This window comes from Curcuma longa, chromosome 1 (assembly GCF_044706935.1).
Source record: "Curcuma longa cultivar G26 ecotype Majalengka, Jawa Barat chromosome 1, ITB_CL_G26_1.1, whole genome shotgun sequence".
In the NCBI taxonomy this organism is placed as follows: domain Eukaryota; kingdom Viridiplantae; phylum Streptophyta; class Magnoliopsida; order Zingiberales; family Zingiberaceae; genus Curcuma; species Curcuma longa.
Genome location: NC_133861.1, coordinates 6,669,784 through 6,687,841, shown reverse-complemented (window position 1 = coordinate 6,687,841; position 18,058 = coordinate 6,669,784). Strand labels below are relative to the sequence as shown.

General features: G+C 36.2%; 1 protein-coding gene across 2 annotated transcripts in view; it reads left to right on the top strand.

Moving 5' to 3' along the window:
- The window catches only part of LOC141845330 (uncharacterized), a 41,230-nt gene that overhangs the window by 4,287 nt on the left and 18,885 nt on the right, over positions 1–18,058 (top strand). For both annotated transcript variants that reach the window (XM_074733405.1, XM_074733402.1), the window contains exons 6-13: positions 1,636–1,733; positions 2,374–2,545; positions 4,238–4,460; positions 8,089–8,215; positions 9,587–9,696; positions 9,799–9,888; positions 15,371–15,493; positions 15,662–15,795. In XM_074733405.1, coding sequence (XP_074589506.1) covers positions 1,636–1,733; positions 2,374–2,545; positions 4,238–4,460; positions 8,089–8,215; positions 9,587–9,696; positions 9,799–9,888; positions 15,371–15,493; positions 15,662–15,795 — 1,077 coding nt within the window. The remainder of the gene's footprint in view (positions 1–1,635; positions 1,734–2,373; positions 2,546–4,237; positions 4,461–8,088; positions 8,216–9,586; positions 9,697–9,798; positions 9,889–15,370; positions 15,494–15,661; positions 15,796–18,058) is intronic.

Below are 18,058 nucleotides of genomic sequence, written 5' to 3'. Positions count from 1 at the left end.
TTTTGACTTCCATTTATGCTTAGAACTTGCTTGGTAGATTATCCATGAAATTAGTACATGTTTCTGCTAGCATTAATTAATAACCATTAACAATGGAATAGGGTGATGTTACAGTTCACATGGCACACACTATTTTGCTGCATGAAACTACCCTAGATGCAAAATGGATGATATGCAGATCTGGTATGCGACTCAAAGATATTTCTAAATTGACAAATACTCATTAATAAAACATCATGTATATTGGTTGAAACCTACGACTTTGCATAGTGGAAATCAGAAACAGTCAGTCAAATAATAGCCTTCAGTGGTTCTGTAGAAAAGGACAACCATTTGGCAATAGAGGACAGCTTAATTGGGTTATTCTAGAATGCCATTATTACAGGCTAAATCAGAAAATTGGCTCAAACAATACTTAATGTTAACAAAGCATTATGTTGCGGAGCCATTTTGTAGTTGGATTTGCAAATAAGACTATTAGAGTGATTGAAGTGTCTTTAAAAAATTATTATTTTTATTTTAGTTCAGAATTTGCTATTTCCAAGTTCCTACTTGCCATAGGGGAAGATGAGGAGAGTGTCATATGCTGAGAAGATTCTTGTACTTTTGGCAATTATGTCTTCATTGGAAACATTTTATTTCCTGCTATATCTCGTAGAATATTTCTTGGAACATCTCTGTTAATCATAGGAATTCTTGTATATAGAGAATATCTCTTATTTCTCTACCTTTATTCTCCTTCTATTGCTCTCTATTCCTTTATTCTTGTATCATTTTCTTATGTATTCATTTGCTTAGTTTGTGGGCACTTGACCATATAATATGGAATCTCCATTCATGTGCCAAGAAGCAACAATGCTAAAGGGTATTTCTCTAGTATCATTCAAATTTTCCTCTCTAGTTAAAGTATTTTCCATCAATCATCTTACTTAGTTGATATCATGTTAATAGTGGGGTAAGCATCAAATTGTTCACTCATAGACTAATACTATTTACACTTACATCCTCATATATTTACATATTCACAAATTGGTTCTTGACATTTATATTTTAGCTTTTTCAACTTCAGTTGATTTCTTGTATCTCTTGTTTTGGCAAATGTGATAAATTGAAAATATTATACATTCTTCATTCTTATTTTCTGTGTTCCATTCCCATGGCTTGCCTATATATGCAACATTGCTTTCAGTAAATTTTAGCTTTAACTCAATAACAAGATTTGAATTGTCTTAAAATTATTCTCAGGCATACCAATGAAGTGTTTGAAAGTAGGACTATGTGAGAGGATCCACATCATGTAAAGGATGAATAGTTATATATGTCATTCTCCAGTTTGGGGATTCAAAAAAATCTTCCTTTCTTTTATTTCCTTTTCTTTTTATTTTAATTCCTGTTGCACTCCTAGTTCCTCATGAATCAACCACTGCAGGTGGATGAAATTATTCTTATTATTGTTTTAGAAGAAATTGCATCTGATGTTGTGCCTGCCAATTTCTCCTTTAATTAACAGTGAATATTCATTTTGGATAACTTCTAGTAAAAAAGTGTAGTTATGTTCAGTGTCAATACAACTAGTTAACAACTGTATTTTTTTTTGTTTGTAACTGTTAATGTATGTTTTACTTTCACAACCAGGTTGTCGCGCCTGTAAGTGCTAGTGGGGTAGTTCTTGATGCACCTGAATCTACAAAATTATTAAGTGCTGTTGCCGTTGCTTTGACAAATTGTGGCAGGTGAGTTGCCTGATCAAGTTTTCTTCTGCCAGCTATCTATTGTTTTTTTTCTTTGGTCTGTCCTTGTTTTTGTACTTACTGCTTCCTTGAACACTGTATTTGGCAATTGTAAGAGAAATATAATATTTGTAGGATAACAAAAATACAATATTTGTAGGAAAAAGTGAAGTAGGACGTGAGAGGCAAGGTATTGCACAGATAATGCACTTGTTTTTGGCAAAAGATTAACATGGACATTTTATTTTATCTTTCATCAGATATTTTATATATGTTTCCTGCTGTTTCTTCAAGACATTTTATGGCAACTATGCTGTTAGTGATTTAGGGTTTCTTAAAAAACATTACGAATTGTGATAAATTTATTTATTGTGGGTGAATAACTAGTTCATAATCCAGTGACAAAATTGTTGTGCATATCCCAATAACTAGTTCATTAGTTTAATTTGATATAGCTGCAGTAGCATATAATTTATAAGTGACATGCAATCCAATCATTCCACTGTAAATTCTGTGGATGAGCTAGCACGTAAAGAAACTTCGTAAGACATACTGATATGGAAGGTTGATGCTTTTGTATGTTCATTTGGTCCATGGAAAGACCAAGCAAGTCTTACTAATAGTTTATTGTTTTCATATGCAGCAATTGGCCTGCATTTGTTCCGGTGCATGATCCTTCTCGAAAATCATATATTGGAATCCAAAATTTAGGCCTTACATTCACCAGAAGGTTTGATGCTGATAGGATTGGCAGCCAGGTCCCAATAAGGCTCATGCATTTGGAGGGCCTTTATGAGTTATTTGTCTCAAAATTTGTAAGTCACTGCAATTCTAATTTGTTTTTTATTGCTTCTTATTAAGATTCTGAAAGATTATTATGTAGGCAATTGTGGGTTACCCATCTGTATCATAGATAATGCAATCTCACATTGCCTCCATAATCAATTTTCATGTCACTTGGCACACTGATCCCTCAGGGCCTCACCATCTGAGAGAATCATCTGTTTCTTCTTTTATTTACATAAATACCCCTATGAAGTTGTAGTCTTTTGATTAACAGATGGCAAAATTTTAAATTCCCCCTTCTCTTTTCCCCTTTCATCTATTTACTTGGAAATTTCTAACAACTTTAGGACCTGCAATGATGTGACCAACACTGCAAACACCAGTGTGGCACCACTGATGATGGGAGGGTTTTGTTCGTGCAACATACGATTCCATTGAGTCTTCAAGGGAGGGTTTCATGCATGAAGCTTATGAGCCTTCATGTCTCAACTTTGGGAGTTGTTGTCTTGTTGATACTTTGGTCTAGTGTTCCTCATAGGTCAAAGGCCTTACATGAGGTTGCCAATGCTGAGGATTGAGTAGATATCAACTAACTCCAAGAGCTTGAAGTGGATGAAGGGCTATCTAAGCTCTCATAGGATAAGATGGGAGGAAGGGGAAGACAGAAGAGGTGCCCATGGAAGTTTGATGGATCCATACATAATATTTGCCTATATTTTAACGTTGATAGGCAACTTAACGCAACCCTCCTCCTTTATCTGAGTTTGGGACCAGCAATGATGGGATATTCACCATGGGCGGAGTTAGAGGTCCTTGGAAACAAAAAAGAAAAAAAATGGAAGAGGAGCTTGTATAGAGGAAGAGGAAGAAAATGGGGAGTTCGTGGAGGTTAAGGAGAAGATGAAAATGGAGTTCATGGAGTGGAAGAGAAAAAAGATGGAAGTAGTTTCATGGAGATGAAGAGGAAGAAAGATGTACACAAGAGGAGTTCAAGTTCATGAAGTGGAAGAGGAAAGAACAGGAAGGAGATGAAATTCAAAATATTATTTTGCCCAGTTTTGTAGTATCATAGTTTAGGAATCTCCTTGTCATTTAAAAAACAGCTAAATTCAATATCATATGAGTGGGTAATGAAGACAATGAGCTGTAGTGGAGGTAAACTTTGGCAAAACAAAGTGACAAAAAGGATTTCCTCAGAAAAAAGTGAGCTTACATCCCTCAGTGGTTACTATATTTTGCCATTGTTCTTTCTTAAAAAAAAGCAGAACCCTCTAATCAGCTGTTTGGTATGCCTAACTATTTGTTTACGACATAGTTGAATTTGAAATTCTTTTGTGAGTTTTTTTTCTCTTACCTTTTGATGGAAGATGTCTTCTTGCTGGAAACTAGTCTATTGATGTCTGCTGCATTTCATGGTCTTTTGTTGCAAGTCATTCCAGTACTTTTCTCATTTCTATTTCTTTTTTTGCAATTGTTCCCTTTGGCTAAACAAAAGGAGGAAAAGAATGACTAGTATGATATAGCTGTTGCTGATTGCATCACCACAAATCCTTTTAAAATTTCACATTTGATACTTAGCAAGGATTCAAGTTAACTATGTTAGTGGACTATTATCAGATCTATCATAGTTAACATAGCACATTGTTTTCTTAGAAAGAACCTTTTTGTTGCTTACCTGCTAAACTTCTCTTGGTTCTTACATATTCTAATTGCTTTTGGAGGCCTTATATCCTGTGGATTTTTCGGCAAGCTTTTTCAATGTTCAGTTTGCAATGAAGCTCACATATAGAACTCCTCCATATGAATCTGATGATGAGATTGATAGTATTGATCCTGAAGATAAAGAATCAACCGGGGATACTGATATTCTGAAACACATTAAAACCCAATGGGATGATGACTGTCCTTGGACAGAATGGTATTCTGCAGAGGATCCAGTAACAGGTACATTTTGATTACATACACCTTAGTTGAGACAGCACATTTCATAACTTCAAATTTGCAAATCAAATTATTTTACAATTCCAGTGATTTAAGTTCAGCCTATGCATCTTGACATCCTGAGATTCTTATGGTTAGGTGCTAACACTTAAAACTTGGAATTAGCATTCTTGTGCGGTATGTCCGTATAAACACACTGTAACACAGAAACAAAGTCTATTCTTTCATAGGTATACTTTTTGTTAATGATGATTAACATGTTTTTTTTATTATCTTCATTAAAGTTAGCTGAGAAAAAGGTATTTGCTACACATGTTGGATTGTTATTTTGCAGAAAAGAAGGAACATATAAGAGGTAAAAGGTTTCTATATATGGTTAGTAATGCAAAAAAAGAAGAAAAAGGAAAGGAAACAAAAAGAAAATTATCTTTTTAGCAACCATAGTAAAGCTACCAGGCATTGCATATGGGGATAATAGCTCATAAGACTAGTCGATAGTAAAATTAATGAATGATTAATTTGGTGATGTCAGAAAGTTAAGGATAAATATTTGTTTTTAATTTTCTTATCAATTTCAATGTTTTTAGAAAATGAAATGGAAAATAAAAGATTTTCATGAATCAAACTAGAATTTACTTAATTTCTTGAGGCTCCATGTGATGACCATTAGGAAGCAACTTTAAGAATTCCACAGTATCTCAATAATACTTTTGGAAAAGGTCTCCTATATAACTATATATCTTTAGATTGTGGAGCATAGTATTGCCTATTTGATAGGCTCTCCTACATATATCAGATTCACATCAGGATAATGTTCTTGGAGACAACCTATATTTTGGAAGACCAAAATGCAAACTGTTACAGGTTGAGTCTAGAGTTCAAATGTAGAGTTATGGCCATTGTACATGTGGCTTATTTGACTCGACAGTCAATGACTGAGTTAGGTAACCTTCCGAGTGAACCACTGAAGTTATATTACGCTAATTAAATCGCCATGCACATTATTTCAATATTATCTCTTATAGGGATGAAGCATATTGACTAAGTCTCCAAGGTCCTATAACTAAGTATGACATTTTATAGTAATGGCAGTCTATCTAAGGATGGAGTGGACTGCCTAGATAATTTCCCATCAACTTCTTTAGTCATATACAATGACAACAAATAAGTTTTTATCCCACTAAGTGAGGTATGCTATATGGATCCTCTTACTCCATTGGATTTGATCTCCTACTATATCATTATCTATATTTAAATAAAATTTTATCCTATTTTATTATTGCTAATCAAGTTTTTTTTGCCCTCCCTCTTCCTTTATTAATGTGCGTATTGGTGATGCTCTCATATCACTTAACTGGGACATTTATTGGATGCCTAAATATGTGTCCGTACTATCTTAAACATCTCTTTCGGAATTTTTCCTTAATAGGTGCAACCCCGACTTTCTCTCTAATATTCTCATTTCTTATTCTATCCATCTTTGTATATCCGCAAATCCACCTTAACATTCTCATCTTTGCGACTCTTATCTTTTTCTTCTGTGCTCATTTAACAGTCCAACATTCCTTCAGTTACATAGTAAATAGAAATTCAAACTACAATTACTGAATGCATCCATGAAATAATACTAAAGCATAACAAGTGAAGCTATAAATAAAACTGAGAAACTAAATTTCACAAATTCAATTAAAGGGAAGCTCTAATAACTTAGTAGCAGTACATCTCAAATCTCAAAGCATTTAATAATTCATCGTAACACTTGCTTTAGGAGGATCTGAAGGCAAAAACAAGTGGACATTAACTAGGAAAAGCTGAGTGAAAATGCAACTAATTGTCATATGAAGAAAGTGTAAGAAATGGGTATCACATCATCGTTTATAATTTCATGCACCCTGCCAATCAATTCTCTAAGATGATGGAACCTATTGCAATGACACAAAACTTTGTGAGGATGACAACTATTGCAAAAGGTTTCCGCATGGATGAAGACAATGCATGAGGTTTCCTTGAGGCTTTTGTGGGTTTGAGACAATGGAAACAAACGACAAGCTTCCTTAGGGTGGTGCAATGAGGGCTAGGTGACACACCAACGTGGCTTCACAAGATGAGAACAAGAATTTCGATTGGTCTGTGAAGCTTCCATGAGCTAGGCAACTCCTATGTGTAGGGTTGGTATTTAAGACAACCACTGACACTTGCACTTGACATGATCGTTGCACTTAGTTCTCTTTGGTGATTAAAATCTTGACTAGGAATGATTTCAAACCTTGGTCACATTTAGGGTAGGCATATTACGCAAACTCTTTCTGAGATAGGAGTTCTACATCATACACAAGATTATTATGCATTCTTTTAGAAGGCAATCTAGTATCTTGGAAGAGGAAAAGAATTAAACTGTAGTCGCTAAGTCGAGTGTAAAAACAGTTATTTTTCTATCTACATATGAGTTTATCTTGCTTGAGCAATTGTTGACCAAATTGGGTAGTGCTCCTACTCAATGTGAACCTATATTGCAATAATCAAGCTTGTATGCACATTGTTTTCAATTTAGTATTTCATGAGAGGACAAAACAAAACATATAGAGGTTGGATGCGACTTTATCAGGGAGAAGATGAAGTTTCAGTCTAAGGAGATCATCACTCTGTTGATTCCCATGATTAATTAGTAGATTGCCGGCTACGATTTTGAGAGGTCTTTTAATTTTGTAACAAGTTGTGATTTTATAATACTTTAGAGCTAGCATGAGGCAAAATGTGAGGACCTAATTGTTAATGGATTAGGATTTATTTGTAATCATTTCATGTTTAGGCAATAATTGTAAAATGATAATAGGGTAATACACACACATGTATATATATATATATATAGGGGATTACTTTGGGCAATTAACACTAATAATATTCTGCCAGATTGAAAACATAGTGGGAACTGATGGCTTATTTTATACGAGTACTATTGCTTTCTTGGATTTTTCATCCTTTGCTTTGATCCTGGTTTGATTAGAGTCTTCGATGTTATTATGCTACATCTTTTGAGCTTTATGCTGTCAGTGAGTCGCAAGGCAGATTCAAGCAAATGCACTTCTTAGGCCGAGATCATAATGTTCTACTCTACCAAGTAACCATTTTGATATTATCTCCAGATAAGTTTGCAGATCTTGAGTTAGGCACCTTAACAAGTTATATGTTGACATTAGACTACTTATTTCAAATTTTGGTAAAGTTGGTTATTGGGTTTTGTGGGTAAAGAAAGTTGCTGATGCAAAAAGCATTTACATAAGCCACACATGTGGATATTTTTTTGCCTTGTAATTAAACTTGAATATTGACATTGAACATTGTTGTCCTGCAAACTTGGCCCAAGAAATTTTGTTTATGTTGCAACTTCAATTAATGATTTCTTTGATGTTAAAATGGTTCATATTAAGATGTGTTTCTGTCGCCTAGCACATATTGTATTGGTAAATGATTCTTACCCAAAGAAGTTGGTTATAAATCTATTTTTATTCATTTTTTTGCAGTTTCAATCCGAGGTTTAATGGTTCAGTTCATTAGTCAGTTTTTCTGAGACAGTGGCAACTTATCCCAGTTTTATCACTTGATGATATTTATTATCTCCTGTTCGTTTCAGCTTTTGAGCTGGTCTCAATTTGGTCTAGTAGGATGTTTGAGAGTTCTCTTGAGATGGCAGAACTAGAAAATGCATCCTCATTTGATGCAGAAAAGTGGCTTCTATATCCTGTCATTTCCCCAAACATGTAAGTCTTCTTTGTGGTTCTGTTTCAAACAATTACTATAGTGGTTTAACAATAACCCTTTTGGTTTGCATGTTCACTTCAGCAATTTTTCTGAGGTAACATCAAACTGTACTGGCTCATCCCTATGCCATATATATATATATATATATCCCCATTTTAGTCCTTATTGTTTTAAGGAGATTTGATAAGTTGTCTTTCTTTATTTTCTAGATGTGGTATCACCTATAAATTGGGTTGTGTAATAATTATTTGATTAAGTTGAATAAAAATTTGTCTACAATTTTTTCAGCTTCCACTGTTGAATACATGAACACAATGTTTGCGTGTTTATTGATTTAATTTCTCTAGCTTCATAGCATGCATGCATGAGTAATATTTTTCAAGACTACAAAAGAAATTGGGGGAATTGAGAAGAATATAGGTTGAGGGAGTATGCAAGCAACTTTAAATCAGTATATATTGCCTGATAAGCCATACACGAAGTACATACTGCCCGGTATGAAGCAGTTTGCTTCTTGATACAAGCAGTATATTGCTCGGCATAGGTGGACATTTTGAGTAGTATGCAGTATGTATCACAGTGCTTGCATTTCCATTTCATTGAGAAACCATCGCAATTGGATAGTGATATTATGCATGACCTGATAAATGTAAATCATAATGAGCTGTACATTACAAGATTTCAAACGCTACCCTTTGTACCAAAATTTATCATTAGTATATTAAATTGATTTCAAAATTATTAATGCTATAACCTTGCATAGAGCTTAATTCAAGGGTAAGATTCATATAATTGACCCTAATTAATCAGGACACACTGCATGATGATGATTACACTAAATGTCAAGCATCAAACAATGAAGTTATTTATTGTAACTTAAACCTATTTGGGACAGTATTTCTCTCTGCTTGGGGTGTTTAGGTTTTCTTTCTGGAATAATATAATCTTTTTAATGCACTGATTAATCTTTTATTTCAAATTTGTCATCTTCTAAGGTTATTTATTTTCTGCTTCTTCCTCTGCTATAATTTACCAAAAGAGAAATGTAAAGAGTTCAGTTTGTTGTTTTGTATTTTCTTGTGTTATAAACTTCTCAAAGATTTCATTTTAAACATCATCATATGTAATACTTATAAAAATTTTCTTTTTGCTCCTTTACACCCTTTATTCATCTTTTTTTCCTAATTCAGTTTCCTCCATTGCGAAATTAGAAGGCGAAATGATTGATCATCCACAGTTTTTCTTTCTTGTTTTATCGTCAAGTAACTTATAACTTGATATTTCTTTTTTTAGGGCAAAGTGATTGATCATCCACATATTTTATTCCCTATTTTATTGTCAATTAAGTCATTATTTGATACTTCTTCTAGGATACATGATTCTCCAGGGAAGTTTGTTGGATTTGCGTCGCAATTACATCTTCTAGTAAGTGCATTAGAGAAATCATATGAAGCACAATTTTTGGAAGACTTTGTTTCAGGTTATTTTTTATGTTTATTACACTTTCCATACTTGTTGCAGTGGTATATTTAATACACAGATTATTCTTCCTGACTTTTTAATTCTCTTTTATGCTAGACAGTCGAAAATCCAGCATCTGGTAGTTCAAAGTCTTCAACTATACCTCCCCCAACAGTTGTTGATCGTGTTCTGAAAGAAATTTTTCATTATGGTATCTCATTGATAATTAAGCTGTCATCTATGTTATCTTATTTGTTTGTGTCAAGTCTCTTATCCTGATATTCCTCTTCTTGATGCTCTCATCCTGCAACAAATTACCATGAATCACATATTAGCAATGTTGTGCTTATAGAACATATTGTTGACACTAGAGCATCTGTCTCTAGGTGGTCAATTATTATAGTGCATTCTGGTATTTTATCTTTAACTATATATTTATTTATTTATTTTGGCGTATAGATAATAGTTCATTGATAGTCTCTTTCATGTGTGAAATTGATTCATGTCTTTTTGTTGAATGATGAAATTATATATATTTTTTCCTTGAGTTATTAAAGTTGGAAATGATTAGAAATGTCACCTTAGATAGCAAATTAGTTGTTCATGGCTTCATGCACTTTATGCCTTAGTTATTACTTAGTGTATTGTATAGACAGAATTTTGGTGTCCATGTATTGTCTGACCAAGCTTGGAATAGTAGTGCCCTTATTAATATGAATCATGTGTCAGATGGTTTGGGCTTTTTAGATTTGGCCTTTTCCTTTTCATGTCATATGGCAACTAGCATGCTTGGTAGGGCCTAACACTAGAATGGGATTATCACTGACAATGACAGTTTTTTTTTATTTACAAATGGTTAGACATAGAAATGTTGCCTTAGGTAGAAACTAGCCCTATGCCACTTAGTTTCTACTTAGTGTGAAAATAGACTAAGAATATTTAAAAAAATCCTTGATCTAAGCCAGATTGTAATGGTATTGAGTCCTGACCTTTATTGATACATGGCATGCATCAGATGGTTTGAGACTTTCTAGATTTGATTGACTCCTTTTCATCCTACAAGGTTGCCGGCATGATTGGAATAAGGTCCAAGCACTACAATATGATTGTCATTGATAATAACAAAACTTTGTTACTTCACAATATCTCTTTCAAAAATCTTCAGAATACTTGTTGTATTAGTTGTTAGGTTGTGAGACAAGCATGGTAATGGTATTTGTAAAACAATATGGAATCTTGTCTCATTACAAGAGATAAACCCCTATTTATACACGAATATAGGGACTTATTCTATAAAAAAATATTTATCCCTAAATATTTTAATACTCCCCCTCAAGCTGGAGAATATAAATCATATGTACCCAGCTTGTTACATATGTAGTCAATTCAAGGACCTCTCAGTGACTTGGTGAATATATCTGCTAGTTGATCCTGTGAGTTAACAAAACTAGTAAATATTTCACCAGATATGACTTTCTCTCTGATAAAATGACAGTAGACTTCAATATGTTTTGTCCTCTCATGAAAAACTATATTCGAGGCGATATGCATGGCGGCTTGGTTGTCACATATAAGTGACATTTGTGTAACCTCTCCAAATCTTAGCTCTTGAAATAACTATTTGAGTCATATAAGTTCTTGAGTAGCTATGACCATAGCTCGATATTCTGCCTCTACACTGGATCTTGCCACAACATTTTATTTTTTTGCTTTTCCAAGAAATAAGGTTATCTCCGACAAATATACAAAATCCAGAAGTAGATTTCCTATCAATGGGAGATCCTACCCAATCTGCATCAGAATAACCTATGACTCAAGTATGTCCTTTGTCTTCGTACAAAAGATCCTTTCCTGGAGCACCTCTGATATATCGGATAATGCAAGTCACAGCATCCCAATATTTCTTGTATGGAGAGTTGAGAAACTGACTTACTACACTCACTGTAAATGAGATATCCGGACGAGTAACGGTAAGGTAGCTTAGTCTCCCTACTAATGTCTGTATCGTTCAGGATCTGAAAGAGGCTCCCTCTGATTTGGCATGAGTTTGACATTCGGATCCATGGGGGTGTCGATTGTCTTTGAGTTTAACATGTCTGTTTCTTCTAGAATATCTATTGCATACTTCTTTTGGGATATGATAATTCCATCTTTGGACTGTGCTACTTTTACCCCCAAAAAATATTTGAGTTTGCCGAGATCTTTTATCTGAAAATGTTTGAAAAGATGCTATTTCACCTGTGAAATCTCGAGATGATCACTACCTGTGATAACAATATCATCAACATAAACTACCAAGTAGATGCAACCAGTAGATGAGTGACGATAAAAGACAGAGTGGCCAACCTCACTCCGAGTCATGCCAAACTGTTGAATTATAGTACTAAATCTACTGAACCATGCTCTGGGAGACTGTTTGAGACCATATAAAGATTTCCGCAGGTGACATACAAGACCAGAAGACTCCCCTTGAGCAACAAAACACGGAGGTTGCTCCATGTAGACTTCCTCAAGCAGGTCACCATGTAAGAAAGCATTTTTGATGTCTAACTGATGAAGAAGCCAATGTCAAATCGTAGCAATGGACAGGAATATGCGCATGGAGGACATCTTAGCAACAGGAGAAAAGGTGTCCCCATAATCCAATCCGAAGATCTGAGTATATCCTTTAGCAAAGAGGCGAGCCTTAAGCCGGTCAACCTTTCCGTCTGGACCAATCTTCACTGTATATACCCATCAACAACCGACTTCCCTGGTGGTAGAGGAACAAGGTCCCAAATTCCACTACTCTGTAAGGCACACATTTCATCGAGTAGCCTGTTTCCATCTTGAATGGGCAAAAGTATCACCTGCAGTCTTCGGAAGAAAAATAGATGACAAGGAGGAAAGACAAGCAAAATAGGAAGGAGAAATACGATGATAACTTAAAAAAATATAATGAGGAGAAGGATTACAAGTGGCAGCAGCGGACGTCGGGCAGTAGAGGTGCGAGTGATGATTTGCTGCAGAGGTAGCGATTAGGAAGGGTGGCGCGCTAGGGTTTTACGCCTGGGAGATCCGCCTAGAACACGTGTGCCTCAGGAGTCTCCTTCCAGCCGAACAGAGGTCGACAAAGGTGTACTCACCGTTGATCTGAGGATCCGCCCTTGCTGCTCCTTTGAATCTGGTAGTTGAGAGAGGCGGCGACAACGCTGGAGACGACTGGGGAGAGGAAGAAGAGAGGTTCCAGTGGATGATGACGGACGAGCGTGCTCTGGAGAAGTCGCGATCAGGGAAGAGGAGTCGCGATCAGTGATTAGGGAAGAGGAGTCGCACGATCAAGGAGGGCTTCGGTTCGCTCTGCGTCGCTGTCTTCGGCGACGGGCTACGATCTTGGACTCGCTCAAGGAAGAAGCGCGCGAAGAAATAACCCCAGAGTAGGAGGTGCTTTTGACTCGAAGCGGTTTGCGTTCGGCGGCGGAAGCTCGTGCTTGAGCGGTGGAGAAGATCGGCAGGAGTAGAAGCTGCGTTCGGCGGCGGAGAAGCACGATTTGAGCGGAGCAAATCGGCACGCGGGAGGCGGGAGACACGCGATTCGCACACGCTGCTAGTCTGCGTCGCGACGAGGAAAACACGCGACGATGAGGAGGCGCTGCTGATTTGCGTCACAACGAGGAAAATGTGCGACGAGAAAGGCGCTGCAACGAGGAAGGTGCTGCGATTCGGCGCGAGGAAGGCTCGTCGCAAGCGTTGGAGGAGGGAAAAAAATAAACCTAATTGGGGGGCTCTGATACGATGTAAAACAATATGGAATCTTGTCTTATTACAAGAGATAAACCCCTATTTATATACGAATATAGGGACCTATTCTAGAAGAATTATTCTATAAAAAAAATATTTATCCCTAACAGAATATTTATCCCTAAATATTCTAACAGTATTCATGTCGAGAATTTACACATAGTAATATGCCTCAAATCCATTATTATTTAGGTTCTGGACCCACCTTTGTTGCCAATTTATAAAATATATTTTAGTTATGTTGCTATCATGGCATGCCTAGGCAGTCAGCTTTAGGCCGATCGCAAAGGAGACAACATCTCATACAAAAGAGTTAGTAGTGTTGGATTTGCATAGTAGAAACACTATCAATGATTGGCCAGGTCTCGAGAGGAGATAGAGAGGCGTTTGTGCGAGAGAGACGAAGGGGGTTGAGTTGTGGGAGCAGGTTGACAACCGAGTCACTCATGGTAGTTGCTATCTTGTGAAGAAGCATAAATCAGGGAGGGGGAGAGAAAAATAATTTAAGGATTTTAATTGTGATATTACAAAAAAAAAAACTCCTAGTGAAATTGCAATTTGTCCCTTGATTTTAAAAAAGAGGATATTACATCTTAGCCTCTTACATAAATTTTTATTCATAAATTTAGCTAATTAAGTAAAGTAAAAAGGTATGAGTACTTGGCTCGAATATTTTCCTCCCGCTCTCAAGCTGCCTTCTAATATGAATGGTGTTGCCGTCAACCTTCACGGGCCATAGTTTCTTGTTATGTCAATGATGCTCCTTATGGTCTAGAATGTGAACTAGAGGCTCCTCGTCACATGAATCAGGATGAAACAGAACTGCTAACTAGGTTTGACACATACTTTCTTTGCATGGACACATGAAAGACATCATGAATCCCATTCAGAGAAGGCGACAAAGCAAGTGTGTAGGCTACTAGACCAACTTGCTCTAAGATTTGAAAGACCCAATAGACTTGGGAGTTAATTTCCTCTTAAGGCCAAATATTCACACACCCTTATTAGGGGATACGTGAAGGAAAACATGGTCTCCAGCTAAAGCCTCGGCTTATCTCTATTTGATCCTCTATAGTAATTATGCTTCTCTTTAAGCCTACTGCAAACCTAACAGCTGCCACTCACCAACTTTATCTCATAGTATTGAGGATCTATAAGCTTTCCAATAAAGTACCTCAAAAGATTTGGATTGATGAGTAATAATTGTTTTTAGAAGCAAACTCCACAAGGTGTAAATGACCTGCCCAACTACCACAAAAGTCTAGTACACATCCTCATAGAAGGTCCTCTAGAGTAATACTAGTATGCTTTGTTTTTCCATTTGTCTGCGGATGCAATGCAGTGTGAAGGTGAGTAGCTTTGATCCGATCTTGTGGGGGGAGACAACGTTTATAAAAAGGGTTAGCGGTGTTTGACTTGAGTAATGGTCACATTGTCAATGTTGGCCAAGTCCCATGAGGAGATTGGAGCAGCGTTAGCACAAGAGAGATAGAGGAGGTTGGATCTCGGGAATGGCATAGTGACTGAGTAGCATGGCAGGGGTTGTTGTCCATGAAGAGGCATGAACTAGTGAGGTGAGAAGAGAAAAAAATTGATTTGGGGATTTTAATTGGTGATTTTTTAAAAGGGTCCCTTAATTTAAGAAATTGCAATTTTACTTAAAAGATTAGAAATTGCATCCATTTGGATTCTAAATATGGGATTAACATGTAGACATGTATGCTAATACTTGCACCTTCTCTAAAGGAATTATGACTTTCCTAGTTGAGAAGATAACAACACTAATTGTTTCCAAAAAATGATGATTGACATTTGCTCTAACATGCTTTAATTATTGTGAACAAGACTTGATTGATGTTTAATATTATTTCTTTATTTCATTGTATAAATTGGGTATGCTGTGCTACCTCCAGATGGAAGCTTGCCTCCAGAATGTGAAAATAAACACTGCCGTGCAATCAAAGGCGCACCTTTAGAGTCCTTGTTTGCTCAGTTTTGCCTACATTCACTTTGGTTTGGCGGTTGTAATATACGTGGTTTGTATCTATAATCGATCTCATCTGCCGCTTCATAGAATATAAAATTTGTGGTTTTATTTGTGAACTTTGTTGCACTAAGAAATTTTATTTACTTCTGACTTCCATTCTAATCATATATTTCCAAAATTTACATTAATCTGAACAATGGCTTTGTTGTTAATCTAGCTGTAGCATCCCTCTGGATTGAATTTGTTCGCGAAGTTCGCTGGTGCTGGGATGAGGCACAACCTTGGCCAAATATGCTCAAGGGTTCCACCATTGACTTGTCTACTTGTCTTATCCATCAGAAATTGCAAATGGTAAGGCCTCTATGTTTGACAATTAACATGACTGATAATTAACACTTCCATCTTCCTGCTGCATAATTTTGAATGCATATGGTGATTTGCATACTTCATATCTTTTATCACCTCTAAAATACATCTTCCATCACTTTGTTCTACCTATTATATCGAAGATTAATCTTTTAGCATGCTTAAGATTTTATTTTTAATGCATTCTCAAAAAGATACCAGAAAGCACGCAGTCAACTTTAGGTAATCTCCAATCAGCTATTTGAAGGTTCATAAGTCTTGATGGTCATTCCTCTGTTATCCTCATGGACTTAATTATTTGTTGGTCTTTTACATGTATGATGCTATGTGGCATGGTATGAAGCATGCCAGTGAGAAAGTGTCTCCTAGTCCTAGGCATACAAAAGGACAGTAAAGAGGGTAAAATCTGTCTACTTCTACCATAAATCTAAATTGAGTTGTAAAATTTTTTTTAATTATGCTAAATAACACAATCAACAGACTTAGAGTTTGTGCTTTTGGAGAATTTTTGCTGCTAAATATCAATAATCGCCTTATCTATTGGAAACCACTAGTATTGAAGAAGGGAACAAAAAGCTCAACCTGTACAAAGGTTTCCTTTCTATGTCATGGAAGGTAGTATTGGTAATTAACAAGTTTGAGAGATGTATCTAAACTTGCTTGCGGGGGTTCGGGCTCAACACAAGGAAATGGCTTTAGGAACAAATGTTACATGGTCTATTGTGTGATGGAGGAGGTTTAAAGGTTATCAATTTGGAGATTCATAACCGTGCTTTATTAGCGAAATATTGGTGGTTCTTAGAAGAATTATATATGGATCCACATATTACAAGGCATAGTCCTACCTCACGCACTGGACCATTGCTTCTACACAATGGCATATATTTCTACTGGAGACTGAAAATTTGTGATGTTACATCACTTTTTAATGAATCATGTCACTAGCGATAGAAGGGGAATCCTTATTGGCATGGCATTGGTGTTCAGTGTTCATATTCACTACTACTCTGATCAATTTTCTTTCCTCTTCTATACGAGAACACGACCATTGGCTGTACAGGAGATAACACATAACCAGATGAATTTGGAAACTTGACATGGAATTTTTGGCTTGCCACATATACCCGATCCGCATTCCTCAGCAACTTCACAAGACAAGTGGGGAATGAACCATTTCTCCCACTGTCATACCCCATGTGAGTCTCCACAACTATAGACATGACATTGTTTTTAGAACTTTTCACAATGAGAAGCCATAAAAAATCCAACTTGCAAAATTAAACACAGTTTTACACTTCTTATGACAAATGAAGGATCAGAACATCTAAAAGAATTCTAATTGCCAAGACAACAAAAACTAGATAGCATAAAATTGAAAAGCCTGAAATCCTGGAAAAGACTTTTGTGAAGTTTCCTCAAAGTCTCCACCTAGCAATAATCAGACCTCAATTCACTTGAGCCTAAAATGCTCCGTGGCCCTAGAGCGGCAAAGGAAGAAAGCCAGCAGGAAAAATTGAGTAGGCCAAGTAATACCATAATCAATAATAAAGGTAAACGACAAAATATACCATGCAATGATAACTACCAACTGCAAGAAAGGAATCTAACAACAAAAAACTATCTCACTACAATCTACTAAATACCGATCGATGAGTGTGGTTGGACTCATCCAATGAACATGAGCCCTTGCACTCTCCCATTATGTGGTAGAGAATAGAGAGTGGTGTCAAGCGTCACCATCACACATTGACAGCAGGCTAACACAAGATCGAGGTGGAAATATCGATATAACTATTAAATGATCTAGGGTTTGCCTAATGAGTTAGTTTATTTATTTACCACTTAATATCCCATTAAGATTTTTACTAAGTTGATATGGGAAACACTTGGCAATACTAGGAGAGAATTTGTATTAAGTAATGATTATCGTAGACTATCCAGTGACACTAAATTCTCTTCTTGCTTTCGTGAATTCAATTTCTCTCGTATCGTCTACCTTAGAAGTGTTCATGTTCAATTTATTTAGTGGCATGCAAACCAAGAACAGATGTCAATCACTATCATAGAGCCAAACTAAGGTTTTGGATTCTTGAGCCGAGCTGAGGTTTTGGTCCCCAACAGGCTTGAGATGGTGTCATACATGTGTCAAAGTGTATTGGAGGAGAGGGGACAAAAAGAGGAGGAAGAATGCCAATGTTGGAGGAAGAGGAAAAAGAGTAGTAAATGAGGAGAATGAAGAAGAGAAGAG